The 21047-nt window shown below is 32.6% G+C and overlaps 2 protein-coding genes and 1 pseudogene across 2 annotated transcripts; 2 read left to right on the forward strand and 1 right to left on the reverse strand.

Annotated features, from left to right (window-relative positions):
• Positions 1-207: 207 nt before the first annotated feature.
• On the forward strand, positions 208-498 carry LOC125828907 (auxin-responsive protein SAUR22-like). The gene has a single exon (XM_049508217.1). It carries the CDS (start codon positions 208-210, stop codon positions 496-498), a length of 291 nt encoding a protein of 96 aa, XP_049364174.1.
• Positions 499-4235: 3737 nt separating this feature from the next.
• On the forward strand, positions 4236-4553 carry LOC125828871 (auxin-responsive protein SAUR22-like; annotated as a pseudogene).
• A 9172-nt stretch (positions 4554-13725) lies between these two features.
• On the reverse strand, positions 13726-16884 carry LOC125828869 (protein STRICTOSIDINE SYNTHASE-LIKE 4-like). The gene is made up of 6 exons (XM_049508186.1): positions 16708-16884; positions 16323-16535; positions 16177-16244; positions 14349-14585; positions 14099-14231; positions 13726-14016 (listed from the first exon to the last, which is right to left on the reverse strand). Exons 1-6 carry the CDS (start codon positions 16852-16854, stop codon positions 13738-13740), a joined length of 1077 nt encoding a protein of 358 aa, XP_049364143.1. The 5' UTR covers positions 16855-16884; the 3' UTR covers positions 13726-13737.
• Positions 16885-21047: the final 4163 nt, after the last annotated feature.

The following is a 21047-nucleotide window of genomic DNA, read 5'->3' on the forward strand; positions in this document are numbered from 1 at the left end:
TAGCTCAGAACATGACCCATTGCCCATAACAACAGCTTACATTGGGGTGTCATTGTGGCAATACATATGCAAACAACTATATAAATATAAACTCTCTACTTCAAAATTCATAACAAAAAATAAAAAAAATCTTTATAGATATTCAACCAAATTAATATCAATATATCAAAACACCAACACTTACATAACAAGAGAAGTAATTAAGTCATGGGATTTCGTTTGTTACCGATGATTTCTGGTGCTAAACATATCTACAAACTGCAATCCGCTCTTACAAGAAATCATTCCGATGTTCCTAAAGGACATTTTGCAGTTTACATCGGAGAAATAGAGAAGAAACGATTCGTGGTCCCAATAACGTACTTGAATCATCCTTCTTTCCAGAAATTATTAAGGCAAGCAGAAGAAGAATTCGGGTTTCATCATTCAATGGGTGGTTTAACAATACCATGCAATGTAGATGCATTTGTTGATGTCACTTCTCAATTGAACACTTAATGAAATCATGAAGCAATAATACTTCAGAATAGAGCATAGAATATTTCACTTTTTTTTTTTTTTTGCTCTTGTAATGCAAGAGTTGTAAACTTATGTACATAGCCTTCAACAAATGTAATCTCTACCAAGTTTTGTTGACTTTCTCCGTTTAAATTTGTTTGTCTTGCTTTTCTTTTTAGTTTGTTTTTTAAAAAATCTTTTTTTCTTTTTGGTAATTCTTTAATTCTAACTTTTCGGGTGTCATGTCAAAAATCACAAAATTAAAGGATATTTTGATAGATTTTACATATATTTAATTTAAGATCACAAGACTTAAAAAACTGGAATTCAAACTCTTACCAACAAGGTGAAAGTTTAGTTAGTCAACTAGCTGAAGTATTGAGATTTTTTCTAAATTATCAGCATTTAATGACCAGTTAGTTAGAAAATTTTATTTACTTCTTTCCTTTGACTGTTGAGAGCATCTGAATTTCATAGTTATATGTCAGATTCTAATTGAGATTGTGCATAAAATAAAAACTATTGAGTTTAAAGAAGGCACATTCTCTTGTTTAATTTTGTTTTTGCATAATTTATGTTAGCAGTCAATTAGAATCTCTGTGCTGGCTTTCTCATAACATTTTTTATGCCAACTGGAAGTCATGTTAAAATGTTTATTAGAAGGCATAGTACATATATATATATTTATATCTTTTCATTTGGATTCAGCTGGTATTTATGTTCTCTAATTTTGGATGTGCATAAATAAATACTTAAATTTGTATAAAATTAAACAAATAGACACACGCGTCCTACGTGGCATAATACATATAGTACACTACGTAGGAGACAAAATTATCATATAGGATACCACGTAAGACGAATGTGTCTATTTGTTTAATTTTATGCAAGTTTAAAAATCTACTTGTGCACACCCAATTTTGGAGGGCATAAATGTCAATAAAAGCCAATTTGAAAAGGACGTTTATGTATAATGCCTTATTAAAACTGTGAAAGATCCCTTTATTACCGATGGACTTCAATATGGATAACGAATATTGGGTGGGTGAGAAAAAAAAAACTGTGAAAGATCTATAATAATGGTGTCATGAGTAGATACAGAAAAATAAGGGATATAAAAGTACCTAATTAAACTAGTTCAATCATACACATCAAATTAGTTGGAAAAATAATATAGATCATATCTTATAAAGGGATCACAAATCTGATACTGTATCTCAGGACCATCCAAAGCAAAACTGTTTATTACTACTTTTATAATACAAATAAAATCATGATTACTAAATTACTAGATTAGATAGATGAGATAATATGCACATGTAGACAGTTAACAAAGAATGAAAAACTTGTGATCAATGATTGAACAATATTGGATGAATATAGTACTAATATAATGTAAGATGACAACAAGCTCACATGTAATATAATTGTAGATCCAGGACATGTGTTCTTGAGAAGAAAGATGGAAAATTACATACCTGAATTGGTAGGGCTGTTACGGATCAAAGTCACGATAAACAACTAATATATTACACAGGAGCTAGCTCATGAAGGGAGGATTGTCCAAGTGTAACGGCTCAGTCCGCTAGTGATATTATTTGCTATAGGCTTAGCCTGCACAATTTTAAAATGTGTCACTAGTTGGTAAGATCTGGTTACTTATATACTCAACATTTTTCATGTGTTAACCGCCCCTCTCTGATACCATTTGTAATGACTCAACCCTCTAGGGATATTGTCCTCTTTGGGCCTAGGTCAGCACGATTTTAAAACGCATCACTAGTTGGTAAGGTCTACTTACTTATATACGCAATATCTCTTATGTATTTTGCCGATGTGGAACTTCTTATCTTAAGTTGGGTGTCACACCAAGTCTATAGAATTAGATCATCAGTACATTCTCCAACAAATGTGGAACTCTAAACACTTTTTTGCACGTCCAGATCACCCAACTACAGTGTGGATTTTTAGTTTAAACAGAGATGAATCTTACTCTGATTCCATATAAAAAAATGATATTTGAATCTAATTCAACACCAAAAACTATATCATTAGAAAAAAAGATTACTCAAATTCATATAAGCAGATCATCAGTCAAATACGTTATGAAATTCAGCAATTATAGTTTAATAATTCTACAAGCCTGAGCCAGATCAGATGCTTCTGATTTGATTATAAGTTGCAGAGAGTTTAAGGATTAGTCAACAATTCATTATTTGGTTGAGCTTTTATGATTGAAAGATGCAGAGAATGAGAGCAATTATATATGCTTATAATAAAATGGTCACATCATAAATGAGCAATGAACTGTTAGCACAAGCTGAGTAAAAAGATAAAGTAGCAAAAATCAATAAACTATTAAACAGAACAAATATATATATAATAAATAAAAGAAATAATTACTGAATCTATGTGACGTTAGGAAGTACGCAGTTTGAGCACAAAACTATGTGCTATTCTTGAAATATATTGTTCCAGAATTTTTCTTCCATCTATAAGTTGGGAATTGAAAAGAGTGTTGGTGGATTTGGTCCAGCATTTTTGGAAACTACTGACAGAAATTTAGGGTGTTTGGTACCAATGAAAATGTTTTCTTGAAAAATAAGGTGGTCTCTTATTTATTTTCTAGTAATTCGTAAGAAAGTAAGAAAATATTATCTGAAGAATATTCATATGTCATCCGGCAAAATATTATGGAGGCGGATAGGGATGGGGGAGTGGGAGTTCAGGGATGGGGGAAGTGAGTTCAAGGGGTGAGAGTTAGGTGAGTGGGAAGGAGACAATAAACTTGGAATGTCACTCACTATAGAAATACGTCCTCGAATCACGAAGAAATCTTAGGAGACAAGTATCAAGTGAAGAACAAAATTGTACTCACATTGTTTTATCAATAAAATTATGTTTTTTTAATATTTTATTTATGATTACAATTTATTTTCTATCACTCAATTTGTTGCAAATAATCACTTATGCTACTTGTTTTCCCAACTTGCATTAGAAAAGTCATTTTCCTCATTTTATGACACTACCCACCAATTAATCACTATATCATCATACCAAAAATGATCTTTAACGGTAATTAATTTGCACTCTTTTTGAATGTCCCTAAAATGTCCTAAAGTTTATAGCGATATTGAATTACTCAGCTAGGAACGCAGACACCACTTCTTTTGCAGTCATCTTGGAGGCTGTCTTGATGCAAATAGTTATTATTACTAAAAGTGGAGTCACATGCACCTGTATGCATACTTCAATAGAAGTCTATTGTTAAAGGAAATAAAATTTAATAAAAGCAGAACATGTCCAAATTACTTCATAAAAGGTCTATGAATTAACAGAAACCTATTTATATTGAAGCACCATATCCAGATGTTCTACTTAGTAACTTTAATATTCACATCCTTATCGATGACATAGTAGTACGTATTGTTATGAAATCATTGTACGATCAGCTATTCCCAACGCATCAGCAACAAAAATAATGCAGGCCATAATGTAGTAACTTCACAACAAACCTAGCAACTTGATCACTTCACTCTGATGCATACTATACTACTATTGAACATATTGCCTTTTTTAATTTATTGAATTTTATGACCAAAGCCATGTGAGTTAGCCCTCCCCCATAACAACAATGTATGCTAGCAGCTATATAAATATAAGATATTCCTTGGGCAAACTTCAGGGCAAGTGTTAGTTCAATCTAAATTACTCTAATATTAACATATCAACAAGTCATGGGATTTCGTTTATTACCTATGATAGCCGGTGCCAAGCAAATCCACAAAATGCAGTCTGTTCTTACAAGAAATCATTCAGATGTTCCAAAAGGACATTTTGCAGTTTATGTAGGTGACACAGAGAAGAAACGATACGTGGTGCTAATAAGTAATAACATACCTGAATCATCCTTCTTTCCAGAAGTTGTTACAGAAATCAGAAGAAGAGTTTGGATTTCATCATCCGATGGGTGGTTTAACAATACCTTGCAATGAGGATGATTTTTTCTACGTCACTTCTCGATTGAGTTTATGAAATGTAGAACCATGAGATAGTACTGTTGTAGACATCAGACAATTTTGAGCTTAGAATTTTTCATCTTGCTAGGCAAGAGTAGTAAACTTATGTACAAAGTTAGCAAACAATACAAATGAAATTTTTACAATTGTTTATTGTTTACTTAAAATGGATAGCCAAATTCTTTATCTGTGAAATTATCCTGTATTCTTCTATAGTACGACTGCAGTTCCAGATAGCTCGTGTGCACTTCAACTAATTCACGAAACAGTTTGTTATCTCCACAAGCACAGCCTAAAAAATTCTACATGATATCTTAAGATATGCAATCTAGGCTTTAGTTTCCAATCAGTTTAATAGTTTTCTGAAATGAATCTCTATATATCTCGCGGTTTTTATATATGAAATCATTTCACATGGCAAGTAGAAGTTATGTTAGGATGATTATTTAATCTATTGAAAATCTTGATTGATCTGTTAAGAAGAATACCAATAGTATTAGAGCTGTATTAAGGCATCAAAATCTGATGCTGTATCTTAATACAAGCCAGAGCAAATCTGTTTATTATGTACTTTTTTAATACTAAGCAAATCTTTATCACTAAATACAAGATAACATGCATGAATTTAATATCTTTCAATTTACATGTGGACAGTTAACAAAAAGGCCACAGGAATGACAAACGTCCTATCGATGATTGTTATTCGAGCATATGCCAACCTGCAATATATTGACATGATAAATAACAGTTCACATGTACTTGAGACCTATGGGACATGTGCTCTGAGATGAAATGTAGAAAAGGGCAATACCTCAAATTGGTAGGGCAGATATGTCAGGATCAACAACTAATTATTCATTCTGACAGCAGAAAATGAACCAATCTTGATTGAAGGCCAAAATACGAGATAATTCACAGTGCCTGAACAAGAAGAATGCAGGTGAGTGGTGTAACAAAATGAGCCAAGGGGCACTGCTAGCTTCATCACCAATGTATTCTAAAGCATTAGTGTCAAAACCTTTTGATAACTATCAAAAACCCCATATTGTTTTGTAGGGAACTTCCATTGATAACCAGCAAGGACGGCTGCAAATACAATAATTGCATTCAAGTTCTACACCAAACAACAAAGGCCCCAAATATACCTCATTAGTAAATCTGTTTCCAGACTGAAGACTGAAATGATAACCAGTGAGACAACATTGCCCTCTGTCATTTTTAGTTCTTCAATCGGTACAATCGTGTATGTTGTTGAAGCTTGTTAGCTAGTAATAGATTATAGAGTCCTCTCCTTACTTGACATTGTAGATACTATTTTCTTGTAAAACTGTAACTATTGATTCAATTCATCATCTCGTTAACCTGCATTTTCTATTAAGAACAAAAGATTCTGTCATATGACATGATATAGGCTTTTGTTCTGTTTCTAATCCAGCAACTTTACCATACTTACTTGACACTACTCATTTAGTTGCATAATTTCCTTGCATGGACAATCATTAAGTGGAATCATTTGCTATAAAATTGCCATTGCGCGATCCTAGTTTTGGAATCATCAAGATTTATATTATAGCATTCAAAATTCAGTAACTTGCATATGAACAAGTGGATCCTTTTTAAGATTGTTAGAATAATGCATTATTTTCAGAAATTAGGGATGGCTTCTAGTGCTACTTTTTTCTTTCCGTGCGGAGCTTTCTAAGATAAGCCATGCGAGCCTGGACATCTAAGGTAGGCGCAATATACAATTGAAATATTCAAGGCATTAAAAGCTGATTTGACAAAATACAAGATTAAATGCATGAAGATTAACATCAGATGTGGACAGTTAACAACTTGTTATCAATGATTGAATATTGAATGCCCTAGCAACCTGCATGCGCCAGAACAGTATCCGGATAATTAAAATTGACCTCATAATCACATGTAGTTGTGTACCTATAGGACAAGTGCTCTTGAGAAGATATGTAGAAATTAAAGGACAAACCAAATTGGTAGGGAAGATATGTCAGGATGAATAACTAATAAGTCACTGTGATTATAGGTTAACAATCAATCTTAATAAAACCATTGAGGGAAAAAAAAAAGAGATTTCATAATGCTCGGAAATAGGAAACTACAGGTGATCGTGGAATTGTAAGAAACTCCAAGCCAGTACATAAGAAAAGACTGAGAAGTAATAGAAGACTATTTATAGTAAAGTATGGAGATCAGAGATGGTGACTTTGATAGTCGCGTTCCTTCGTCACATAGTATTGTTATGAATGTTTTCATTGTACTACCAGCTATACCCAAGACATCAATAATATTATTAGAGCAAGCCATGCAATAACTTTATAGGAATTGATGATGTTCTTTAGCCAATTGACTACTTCAGGCTGATGAATTCACAAAGAACAAAGATACTGCATTTTATTGAGCTATATGATCAAAGCCATGTGAGGTTCCCATCCCTTTCACACCTCACTGGACGCATAGCCCATAACAACAGCAGTAGTTAAAGTAGAAAATTAAGGCATCAAGATCTCATATTTATACCAAAGAAATATATCTGTTTATTACATTTTTAATATAAAGCAAATCTTTGTCACTAAATACAAGATAAATGATGAACAACATGTATTTGAAGTCACATGACAACAGTTAACTTGTTATCAATGGTTTTGAATATTGAATGCATATTGCAACCTGCACCAGAATAGTATCCGGATAAGTTAAAATGACCTCATAACCACATCTTGTTGTACCGATAGGACATATGCAAATTGGTGGGGAAGATATGTTAGGATGAACAACTAATAAGTCATTGTGACAACAAGTAAACAATCACTCTTGATTTTAATAATTGAGGACCAAGAAGAGATATTTTTGCAGTACTCAAAATAGAAAATGCTGGTGAGAGGAAATGTAAATTAAGCAGAGGGGGGTTATGGACACGGTAATGAGCAGTAAACTATGTGCTATGCCATCATGTATTGTTAAATCAAAAGAAACTTCCTCTATTTTACACCAGCAAGTTGTGGGGAGCAAACATAGCTCTCTTACAGTGAATTTTGGTCCTACACTGTCGATGTCATGCTACTATATATATAACTCAGAGAACTCATTTGCAAAATCAAGTTTCTTTCTTCACACTACACATCACTCTTACCAGCTAAAAGTTGAAGAGAAGTTCATCGGCAATGAGGAATCATCTCAAGACAATCTTTCATCATGCTAAACACAATATTCTTCTCCGTCAAGGATCAACTGCAACCACTTCATCAACATCAACAAAATTAACAGACATTCCCAAGGGTCACATGGCAGTTTATGTTGGAGAGAACCATAATAATAAGCATAGATTTGTGGTTCCCATCTCTTGCTTGAAGCATCCTTCGTTTCAAGACTTGTTAAGGCATGCAGAGGAGGAATACCAATTTGATTATCCAATGGGAGCCCTTACTATCCCATGTAGTGAGACTGCATTTCTCTGTGTCACTTCTCACTTGAATGTCATAACCAATTAGTGAAGGCGGCGCAGAAGTATAGTTCTTCAATCTGTACCATCTTGTATATTTGTAGGTTAGAAGCTTGCTACTGTAGTTCATAGATTACTACAATCCTAACCTACAAGTGTAACTCTATGTGAAATTCAGTATAACAATGCAATAGTAATCACGAACAATATATTAAATCAAATCATTCATTTATGATCTTATTAACCACTTGCAGAGGAATTGGAGTTTGATTATGCTAATCTACAACTATCAGAACTGTGTTTCTCTGTTATGAAAGTATCTTAATTTTCCTTTGATCGCAAGCGATTATATTTTAAAACTATTTACTTAAAAATTTAGTTAGTTTCTTAGTTTACTTTAATTTCATTTAATTTATCTATCCATTTTATTTATTAATTTTTTATTTTTATGTAAATATTTTTATTTTTTAATATATTTTAAATTATGTTTGTTTCTTTTTATATTTATTTTAGTGCAAAAAGTAAAGGTGTTAATGAAATATAAATTGATTTAATAAGTGGGTCCCATCATTTTTAGATAGTACGGCTACTTATCTTTTCATGATAGAAAGTACACGTGGCCATCATAATAATAGCAACTTGGTTGGGTATCTGGGAAATTCAATAATTTTGCAGCAGAAAGTACAATTGTTTTAAGCTGATAATTTTGGTAAAATGACAAAAGTGCCCCTGGTCGTCTTCACTCTTCCATATAATAGGAAAAAAAATTGTTGGTAAGGATATGAAGCGTTAAAAAATTATTTAAAGCATGAATGGAAATTTCTAGAGAAACATAGTTTGGCATTTATATTTGATATTTTTGCCACGTGGAAAGAATTTGGGGACAAGTACAATTATAACAAAAATTAAATTAAAAAATATTGTCTAAATAACAAATATACCCTTAAAGATCTTTCTAGATCTAGTCCCATTAGATATCCATCGATTCTGCTTCTTCATCTTTCTTTTTCCAAACATGCACCCTCTTATTGTTGTTGTTTCTTCTTTGCATCTAATTTTATTTTCTTGACGAAATAACAATGTAAGGTTAAATTTTTGAAACAAATGATTAACAAGGTAAGAAAAATTATGTGGATTAGTGCAGATGAAATTTTTTTATGAAACAAGCCCACTCACTTTCCCTGCAACTCCAAACAATTCCTTCTCTCTCTTATATTCCTATCCCTCGATCTCTAACTGTATTTTTTCCTCCAAAATTATGAAAATGTTTGTCCATTTATTATTTCCTACAAAATATTTTCATCAAATTCACACCCTTCATTATATTTGGGAACAAAACTACAGAGTAATTGAAAGAGAGAACACAAGATTCTAAGAAAATTGGGTGAGTTGATGTAGACATTTTTATGGATGTTAATTATAACTACAGTGTGATATTCGAATTGAGGGACATGTTCATATGATCTTGAACAACAACCTTAATATGAATGAAGAAGAAATCATTTGAGAAATTTTAAAGAAAAAACATAGTCATACCTTGTATTGCTTCTGGGAAAAATGAAAATTGAAAAGATCTTTTTAATTTATTTTTTGGTCAACGAAAGAAAGACACTCTTGCTGATTAGGAATGGAAAAGAAAGGTCCATGTCCTTCTAAAAATCCATTATAATAGTTAAGGAATAATTACTATTCTGCCCTTCAATAATATTAGATTTTCGAAATTGCCATTGGTCGTCATGGTCGTCTTCACATTTCTATATAATAGAAATATAGAAATATCTAGATTCTTGTTACATAGTTAGAGGATAAGAATATCTAGATATTTCTTGTAGATGTATCTAGAATAATTTCTAGAAGCATCCCTATACAAGTATAAATAGGGGTGACATTAGACATTTGTAATCAATCTAAGAACAACCTAAATCAAAGAGTCTTCTTCCATATTCAAGTTCTCCTATCCAAATTCTTCCTTTTCCTTTCTAGCTTCCTCTTCTTTAGTTGAATCTTCCGATCTTGGGCTAGCAGAAAGTTTTCCGATTATACTTTCTTCTGCTATTCTCTACACTGAGTTCTATTTATTCACCAAATCATTTTCCTTTTCTAATCTTTCAGAAAGTTGTTTACCTGAGTAGATTTCCATAAGTCTCATTTACAAATACTTCATGAATTGGATTAGTTCCTATAAGAAACTAGTTCAATCTCATACAGCAGATTAAAGGCAGATGCTGTATCTTATAACAAGCGAGAGAAAATCTGTTTATTAGTACTTATTTTTAACACAAATCATATATTTATCTCTAAATACAAGATTACATGCATGAAGTAAATATCTTTCAAGTTGCATGTGGACAGTTAACTAAAAGGCCACAGGAATGACAAACTTCCTATCGATGATTGGATATTCGGGTATATGCTAACCTGCGATAATATAATAGTAACTGAATAATCTATATATAATGAAATGATAAATCACATTTCACAAGTACTTGAGACCTATAGGACGTATTCTGAAAAGAAATGTAGAAAAGGACAATACCTCAAATTGGTAGGGCAGATATGTCAGGACAAGCAATAAATTACTTCATCCGTTTTATTTTGTTTGTTTGATTTTGACTTGGCATGGAGTTTAAGAAAGTAAAGTAAGCTTTTGAATCTTGTGGTCGTAAGCATGATATGTGGAAAGGACTGCTGCAAATACAATAACCAGCAAGGACTGCTGCAAATACAATAAATTTTGGCACCACACAAATTAGAGAAGCAGATGGTAAAAAATAATTGCATTCAAGTACTACACCAAACAACAAAGGCACAAAATATGCCTCATTATAGTAAAGTTGTTTTCAGTCTGAAGACTGAAAAGATAAGAGTAACAAAAATAATAAATTATCAAATAGAAAAACAATAATTGAGATGGAAACTATGTGCCATGCTGTAAATGTATTGTCTAATCAGAAGAAAATTCTTCTATCTTTACAGCATCAAGTTGGGGTGCAAACAGAGCTATCTGGCACGATAATATTAAGCAATCGAGTCCACTGTCATGTTTCGTTAAAGTGAATTTTAGTCCAACGGGGGGCCTTACTATTCCCTGCTAGTGAGACAACATTTCTCTGTGTCACTTCTGATCACTTGAATGTCATTTCATTACCAATTAATAAACATGTACAATTCTAGCTCTTCAATCTTTACCAACATGTATATTGTTGAAACTTATTAGCTAGTGTAGCTATTGATCCAATTCCGCATCTTGTGAAGCTCAATTCCCTATTGTTGAGAAGAACAGATTCTGTCATATGACATGATATATATAAAGCTGGATTTTCTACTGTTTCTTATCCAACAATTTTACCATACTTGTTCGACACTACTCACTTACTTGCATAATTTCCTTGCATGGACAATTGTTATAACACCAAGGCAGTGTGGAGATTCTGTTTCTTCATTTCAGGAGCATATAAACCATACTAGTCACTAGGAAGAGCACAAATACGACATACAATAGCCTCTCATAAACACTAATTATCAGCCACTTGCAAATAGTCTTGAAGTGTGTGATCATCTTATCTAAAAACTTAAGTTGTTAGATGAGGTGCCTGTGATCGAATCTCATTGTCACCCAAATTAAAAAAGAATTTTCACGTACTTGACCCATAATTAGGCCCGCACGTAAGGGTGTGTGTTGGGAATATCATTAACTAATAAAAGTGTGTTATCTCTAACATCTTAAGGTTTTTAATGAGATGGTTACACACTTCAACGATGGACTGGTGATCTCCTTATATGGACTTGGGCAATCCTCCTCTCATGAGCTAGCTTTTGGGGTTGATTCAGGCACAAGTTCCATATTTTCACAAGAGGAACTGGAGTTTGATTATGTTAACCTAAAACCTGAACTGTGTTTCTCTATTTTAAGAATATGTTAATTTTCCTTTTATTGGAAGTTCTTATTTAGTTTCACTGATTGTTAGAATAATGCAATATTTTCATGAATTAGGGATGGCGTCTAGTACTACTCTTTCTTCCCTGGAGAGCTATCTAAGATAAGCCATTCGAGACTGGACCATCTAGATTAGAGCTGTCAATATGGGCTGGCCCACCCCATTCGGGCCAATCCATATAGGCTGTGACATTTGACGGGCTAATCCATATAGGCTGTGACACTTGCAAGAAGTGTTGAACTGTGTGATCATCTCATCTAAAAGCTTAAGTTGTTAGATGAGATGGTCACCGCCACCCAAACAAAAAAAGAATTTCTACGTACTTGACCCATTATCAGGACCGCACGTAAGGGGGGTGTTGGGAATATCATTAACTAATAAAAGTGTGTTCTCTCTAACAACTTAAGTTTTTAGATGAGATGGTCACACACTTCAACAATAGACCGGTGGTCTCCTTATGTAAACTTAACAATCTTTCCCTCATGAGCTAGCTTTTGGGGTTGAGTTAGACCCAGGTTCCATATCTTCACAAGAGGAACTGGAGTTTGATTATGTTAACCTAAAATCTGAACTGTGTTTCTCTATTTCAAGAATATGCTAATTTTCTTTTGATTGGAAGTTCTTATTTAGTTTCACTGATTGTTAGAATAATGCAATATTTTCAGGAAGTAGGGATGGCATCTAGTACTACTCTTTTCTTACCCTGCAGAGCTATCTAAGATAAGCCATTCGAGACTGGACCATCTAAGATAGGCACATTCAGAAACGTGCAAATAGCTGACATATAAGTGAAATCTTTGAGGCATTGAAAGATGATATTTGTATCTTTAAGTCAAAGCAGATTTGTTTATACATATTTAGTACAAAGCAAGTCTTTATGACTAATTAAATACAAGATTAAATTCATGACTATTAACATCAGATGTGGACAGTTAACAACTTGTTATCAATGATTGAATCCCCTAGCAACCTGCATGCGCCTGAACAGTATCCTGATAATTAAAACCTCATAACTACATATGTAGTTTACTCTACAACATGTAGTGATATGTTATCACTTGTTTGCACCTCCCATGTATTTCGAGTGAATTGGTTGAGGTTATTTCTCTATATTTTGTACTCTCCTTTGTGGACGTAGGTCGATTGACCGAACCACGTTAAATCTTTGTGTCCTTTTGGTATACTTCTCGTTTGTCTTCTTATTCGTGGCCTTTCGAGGTTTGCTTTGCTAGCTTTCGCATGACACCTAATTATTTCGATCCTAACATTTAGGAGTATTAACAAGTTGCATAACCTCTTTGCTTCATTAGCAAGTATGCGAGTATGGAAGTGTTACTCTCCTTCATTAGAAATTTGCATATTTCTGCTGTTTATAAAAGGGAGATTGGTTAATAATGTTCACTGTTATTGATTTGCCTTTTGTAGTGTTTTTTCCGGATTATAACTGCATGGGGTTCACAGCTTGAATGCATTATATGTTGTAGTCTTTGGCAGGTTGGTGTTGTTGGGAAAGATGATCAATGAGCATGACTAATTGCCATTGCACAAAATATTTTAGGATTATGTTGTTATGGTTGGCGTTGAAGTTGATGGAATCCCAAATTGTTTAAATGCAACAGTTTGGAATCATTTTTTCTCTTGCATTTTGGGTCCTGTTTATCTTTACTAGTAGACAAAAGGAAATTGCACACACACAAGGCCTGATTATTGGGCTCTTACCAACAATAGGTGATGCGGGACGCCTCGTGAATATGTTCCAATCAGTTGTGGTTGTATTATTTTAAGTATGATGTTTGCTAGGCATACATTATAGGAATATGTTTCAATCAGTTGAGGTTGTGAGAGGTAACTTTCCTATGAAATCACAATTGAGACTTCCTAAATACAGATGATCATCATACTCCAACACAGATGTCACAAATGACATGACCTTTCCAGTTGGATCATCAAAGCCTTTGGTTATCTTTCCATCAGCTGCAACATTCACTACCATAGCTTTGTGGTATGCTCCTATCACCCACTTCATCAATTTGGGGAAACTTGCCACCAAATGTTTTGAAGCGATCGACTTGTGTATGAAATTTAGCCCTGGAGCTGTTACCTGTACCAGAGAAACAGATGCATTTTCTTTAAACCTTGCCCCTTAATTAACTTCACATTCATAACGGTGGGTTATAGCTTACCTGTATTAGAGCAATCCAGAACGAACCATCTGGCGCAAGCTTGATGTTATCTGGTGCACCAACGAGATTATCAATGAACATGTCTGTTTGTCCTTTCATTTCTTCTTTCAACCAATATTTGAGGCACCTAAATCTGATTATTATTAAGGAAAGAAAGTATGTTGAATACAACTCGGATTCCAATTGCCAAAAGAATGTGTTAATGAAGAAACTGTGCTAGTGAATGGATTGCAAATTTGAAAACACTTACTTCCACGATTCACAGACTACTAAGTAATCTTGATCTGCAGAGAGAGCCACCCCGTTTGCAAAGCCCAAGTTATCAAGAATTACAGATGTCTGGTTCAGCGAAGGGCTATATTTGAGAAGCTGACCATGGGGCTTGGCCTCAAGCACGTCAAGGAACCATTCGTGGAGTCCAAATTTAGTGCTTGCCACACTGAAGTATACACTCCCATCTGATGCTTCCACCACATCATCTGCTAATCTGTTTAACGATTTTAAATACACCTTTATGCCACAAGACAAGTGACATGGACATAAGAATCCAGAGATTTTTTTTGTAATTTTTCTGCTAACAGCATCATATAAACCATCCCAACTATGCATTTGGTTCATTGGTAAGGAAACAACACAGCCAGCATGTGTGGGTTAGGGACACTTCACAAATTCAACTTCTGCTAGACAAAGCCCTAGTATTCAAATTGGTTGGGAGGAGGGTATTAGAAAATTACCTTTGCCTAAATATCCACCCATTTCATACTGTAACAGCAGTTGGAACCTTAGGTTATATTTATTGAAGAGATATACACGGCACAGAGCATATTATATGTTCATTTTATAACGAAATTGCACAAAATTCATGTAGTGATATTGAGAATTGATTCCTCCTTGCTCGTTAGGCATCGTTCATTTCGTTTTGACAATGCAACTTTAGAGTCAGAAAGCTGGGCTAGATTGGCCTCTTACAAGTTTCCTCAATGTGGTAGGGAATAAGTATAAATGTTCTTTTACTTGAAACATTTGTCTAGTTTCTTCTGGTGGTTGGAATTTATATAAGTTATGTCGTTGTCGTTCTCATCACCAATTATTTAAGTAGTTAGGTCCGAATTTTACAACAGAACTCACAATAAACTTTGTTATTGAATCAATCTCCCCAAACTTTATTGGCTCTATGTTATAGAATGGTACTTGATTTTAAAAGAATGGTATGAATTGGAAAAAAAGTCCATGGTCCTTGTAAAATAAGCTGAAGTCATACCCTATAAAAGAAGTTTCTAGTATCTTCGGTCCATAATTCAAGGAGATGGAGAACTTGATGATAATGTCATAAATAGTATTGGAGCGGGATGGATAAAATGAAGCTTGGCACGATAAGAATGTATTGCCTAGGCTTAAAGGTAAATTCTTTAAAGTGGTGGTCAGACTGGCTTTGTTGTATGTAGCACAGTGTCGGTAAGAATGCCCACATTTAAAAGATGAATTTAGTGGAGATGAAGATTCACGCTTACATGAACAAGGAGCGGTATCATTAAAAACAAAGTTGTATAGGGGAAGGTGCCTTGGCAAACAAGATGAGGAAATCAAGACTAAGATAGTTCGGTATGTAAAGAGGAGGTGTGTGGATATGAGAAGTTTGACCGTAACAGGAGTCAGGAGAGGTAGAGGTAAAGATTGGTCGAAAAAGAACTAGGGAGGGTTGATTATACAAAATATGACACAATTTCAACTTACTGAGGACATAAGACTAAATAAGACAATGTAGAGGTGGAAGATTAGATTAGAAGGTTAGTAGATAGCTAAGTATTGTCACATTTTGTTTCTTTTTCTTTCATGTGTAATACTATTTGTTGATTCATTTTATTTGTATCTTGCTGTTTATCTATCATATTTGTTGGTACCATTCTTCAATTTTACTTCTTTTTTTCCTATCGTATGGAGGATCACAACCAGGCAAGATCAAATTGATATGTAGTGGTTTGTGATAAACAATCCCCCACCCAATTCCTCATTCTCTCTCCAATAAATTTTTTTTAAAAAGTTTGGTCTATAAACTCATTGCTTTTGTGGTGTATTACCTTATTTTTTGACCATTGACATGTGAAGCAAGAACAGTTACACCATGTTCTGTAACCTTAAGTAGTCCCTGCACATCATACACATTAATTGTTGGTATTACATAAAACTTGTTAATTAATCATGTGTAGACAAGTGGATGATTTACCTCTTGAGCATCACAAACTATAATATGACCAGAAGATGATACTTTAAGTCCCAGTAATGTATCTCTCCCAATATATTTCCAGCTCTCCCAAGTCCCATTTTTGTGCCTTCTTTTAATCCAACCATCTCTAGTGGCCGTATACAGAATTCCCATTTTATCCACTGCAACATCTTCTGGTCTATCTAGAAATCCTTCTCCAAGTTTACTTACTCTCTGAAATTAACAAACATGAATATTTAACGTGATTGACTTAATCCATAAATATACATATAAGAAATACAAATATCAAAAAGAAATAATCTCACACAAGTGATCGTATAATACTTGTGTCTCATAAATTATTTGTCTAAACAATACTCTCAAAGTCCTTAATTTTTTATGTTACCTGCAAATAACTGTTTGATGTAAATGTTTGAGAGGCAGAAGGAATTTCAAGAATCTGAGGAGATATTGGTGAGAATAAAACAAGATGGAGTAAAATAGCTAGCAAAATAACCATTAAAAAGCTACAAAAATACAGCATCGAATCCATAAGGAAGATAAATAATGTTTGCTTTAGTGCAGTTTGCAGATGAGATATGTTATGGACGAAAATCTCACTCTTCCATATACAAAAGAAATTCTTTGGTCCAAAATTTATACTATATCCTTATCAAAATAATTGTCATATTTATCTCAAAATTTTACAAGTTTTCATATAAATATTTTTTTATTTTATTTAAATATTTATTGTTCTTCAAAATTATTGGGAAAAGAATCTGAAAAATACTTCAATTTTTTACCAAAATTGTTATTACGATATCAAATTTTATGGAGTAACTTTTACCCTGCACTATTTAATAGCGTATTTTAAAGGGAAAAGAAATGTAGAAAAGGATAAACCAAATTGGTAAGGAAGATATGTCAGGATGAACAACTAATAAGTCATTGTGACAACAAGTAAACAATTACTCTTGATTTTAATAATTCAGTACCAAGAAGAGATATTTTCACAGTACTCAAATCTGGTGAGAGGAAATGTAAATAAAGCAGAGGGGGGTGGGGGGTATGGACGCGGTTTTGAGAAGGAAACTATGTGCTATGTCATCAAAGTGTTGTTAAACCAAAAGAAACTTCCTCTATCTTAGATCAGCAAGTTGGGGAGCAAACATAGCTCTCTTGGAATGAATTTTGGTCCTACACTGTCGATATCATGCTACTATCATGTATTATTATTATTATAAATAAGTGGGAAACTCCAATATACAAAGTTGAATTATAATATTACCCCTATGCTAATTAAAAAAAGTTATAAAATATTTAATTAATAAAACATCAAATAGTAATCATATCATATTATTATACTATTATAATATATATATATATATATATATATATATATATATATATATATAAAGTTGAATTACAATATTACCCCTATGCTAATTAAAAAAAGTTATAAAATATTTAATTAATAAAACATCAAATAGTAATCATATCATATTATTATACTATTATAATATATATATATATATATATATATATATATATATATATATATATATATATATATATATATATATATATAAAGTTGAATTACAATATTACCCCTATGCTAATTAAAAAAAGTTATAAAATATTTAATTAATAAAACATCAAAGAGTAATCATATCATATTATTATACTATTATAATATATATATATATATATATATATATATATATATATACTTATTTTATAAATGGGAAGCCACAAAATTGAAATTTAAAACACCATTTTGTCTATCAAATATTGAACGTTCATTTTGCACTTCAAGCTTTCATAATTTCTAAAACATTTGTGTGCAATATATATATATATTCTACAAAAAAATTAAAAAATGAGTAAATATGAAACCTGTTCATATGGGCCCTTAATAATGCTTCAAATAAGACCTTTGGCTTTCTTTAAAAAAAATTAATCATTCATAAACTATTACTGCATTAACTAAACTTACGTTAGCTAACCTCTATGTCTATAATATGGAGAATTCAAAAGGTCAATAAGTAATTAAAATTCAAAAAAGATATACCAACCAAAAAAAAGTATAAAAAGGGAGAAAGGGTTTACATCTGAATATTTTTTAGCAATTTTTCTATAATATAATCATTTTGGTTTTCTTCTTTGTTATGCAGGAAAAAAAAACAGTAAGGGAAGCATGCACAACTGTTAGAAGTTGGAATAAGAATTGTGCATGATAAGTTTCCTTGTTAGAGCGAAACACATTCACACAATATTGATTGATTTGAAGGTATACAATGTTTATGTGGAACTATCGATGAAATTATAATTCTTTTACTATATTAGCAAATAGTATCTTTATTTTTACAAATTCAGATGCTCTCCTTGTACTTTTAGTTTCTTTATTTTTGGTAAGTCAAAACTACCCGTCATTACCAAATCAAAAAACATTATATATATATATATAGCAAACATAGTGTTTCTACTTTAGTTATGCAAAGAGAATATTGATGTCTCTTTCATTCTCTTCTTAATTAGAAGATATATGTTATTTTTCGGAGAAGTGTCTAAAGATTCAGTAGAAAGATTTGCAAGGCTATGTTGGAAATATCAAGATCATGATATATATATATTGATCTATTCGAAATAGCACAATTGTGTCTATCATTTTATTATTTTTTTAGAAAAATACACTTGTCTTTAGGCAAATGGTTAAGAAAATGCAATAGAGAACAATGATCTATTTGGAAGAGTTAAGAAATAAAATTATGGTAATTTTAAAAAGTTGTAGTCATTAACATGGAATACACGTGCAACGCACGTGTTTAGAAATATATATATAATAAGTCAGAGAACTCGTCTACAAAAGCAAGTTTCTTTCTTCAGATTACACTTCACTTGGAGGTGTTTCCAATTTCTTGCAGCTAAAAGTTAAAGAGAAGTTCATCGATCATGAGGAATCATCTCAAGACAATCTTTCATCATGCTAATTAAAATGTTGGAGAGAACCATAATAATAAGCATAGATATTTGTGGTCTTGTTTGAAGCATCCTTCGTCTCAAGACTTGTTAAGGCATGCAGAGGAAGAATACCGATATGACTATCCCATGTAGTGAAACTGCATTTCTCTGTGTCACTTTTCACTTGAATGCCATTACCAATTAATAAAGGCGCGCGGTGTACAAGTATAGTTCTTCAATCTATACAATCATGTATATTTGTAGGTTAGAAGCTTACTAATGTAGTTCATAGATTACTACAATCCTAACCTACAAGTGTAACTCTATCTGAAATTCACTATAACACAATGCAATAGTAATCACGAACAATATATTAAATGAAATCATTCATTTATGATCTTATTAACCACTTGCAGAGGAATTGGAGTTTGATTATGCTAATCTACAACTATCAGAACTGTGTTTCTCTACTATGAAAGTATCATATTTTTCCTCTGATTGCAAGCGATTATTTGTTATATAAAATTAACATTAATGAGCAGCAATTGCTACTGCAAATACAATGAAATTTGAGCAGCACCTGCTGAATTATGAACAATTGCATTACAACCAAACAACAAGGGCCTGTATCTGTCTTATCTTACATACTGATTACATATATCTTCGTCTCGAGACTGAAAAGATACAGTAGCAAAAGAAACAAATTATGTGTAACTGATTCCATTGATGCGATACTGCAAACAGATCAAGTAATTTCTCCAAGACTCAAACCAATCCCTATATATATATCAGAGGACTCATTTGCAAAAGGCATAAGCTTATTTTTTTTCACAATACATTAATCAGTTGAAGAGAGGTTCATTTATCGTGAGAGTTCAACTCAAGACGCTCTTTCACACAATATCCTTCTCCGTCAAACATCAACTACAGAATTCATCAGCATCAACAAAGTATGCAAATGTGTCCTACCTTTAGCTAAGTCTATATTGATTCCGAGAAATTGTAGGCTTTGAGATAACATGTTCTTCTTTAACACCTTCATTCATCATAATATCACAACTACAGACAGATGCATTCGTAGGTAGACGCAAGACATGACTAAACCATCTCAAATGACCATCCCTAATTTATCCTCAATGTGTGTTATCTGTACCTTCTAGTGAAGTAGGTCCTTTTTTTTATCCTATATTAAAAAAAGAAAAAGAATTATTACCGCACATCCATCTTAGTATCTGCATATCCGCAACACTCATCATGCATATATATTGAACTTTAACAGTCCAACATTCACTAGCATATAACTTTGCCGGATTTATAACATTTTGTAGAACTTACCTGTCACTTTGCTAGGCATCCTTCCATCACTTAACACCCCGGAAGCACTTCTTCTTTTAAGTCTATGAGTAACATCTTCATCTATAATTTCATTCTCTTATAATTATAACGAGCCTAGTGTCTAAATAATTTGTATTTCAACACCACAATCCCTTTTAGTCTCACCTCAACTTTGCTCTTCTCATGCTGACTAAATTTCAAATTTTCAATGCAGAAATTCGATCTTACTTCTACTAATCCAAAAATCCTTACTTTCTAAAGTAATGTTCCACAACTCAAGCATTTGATTGACACTTAAGTTATTTCCATCAATCAATACAATATCGTCAGCAAATAGCACTTATCATGATATCTCATCTTGTATTTTGATGATCAACTTATCCATAAGTAAGTAGGGGATTCAATGTTGATCCCTGGTGTAGACAAATTGTTATGAAAAACACCTTTGTA

The sequence above is a fragment of the Solanum verrucosum genome, unplaced genomic scaffold, assembly GCF_900185275.1.
Source record: "Solanum verrucosum unplaced genomic scaffold, falcon-dt-bn FXZP01000067.1, whole genome shotgun sequence".
Lineage (NCBI taxonomy): Eukaryota > Viridiplantae > Streptophyta > Magnoliopsida > Solanales > Solanaceae > Solanum > Solanum verrucosum.

Excerpts from the sequence above, each read along its gene's own strand:
- LOC125828869 (XM_049508186.1), bottom strand. The coding sequence starts at position 16,854 with ATGGATTCGATGCTGTATTTTTGTAGCTTTTTAATGGTTATTTTGCTA. Across the intron at positions 16,245-16,322 it reads TAGTTTGTGATGCTCAAGAG|GGACTACTTAAGGTTACAGA; the intron begins GTAAATCATCCA and ends TATGATGTGCAG. Across the intron at positions 14,586-16,176 it reads GTCAATGGTCAAAAAATAAG|ATTAGCAGATGATGTGGTGG; the intron begins GTAATACACCAC and ends ATCGTTAAACAG.
- LOC125828907 (XM_049508217.1), top strand. The coding sequence starts at position 208 with ATGGGATTTCGTTTGTTACCGATGATTTCTGGTGCTAAACATATCTAC.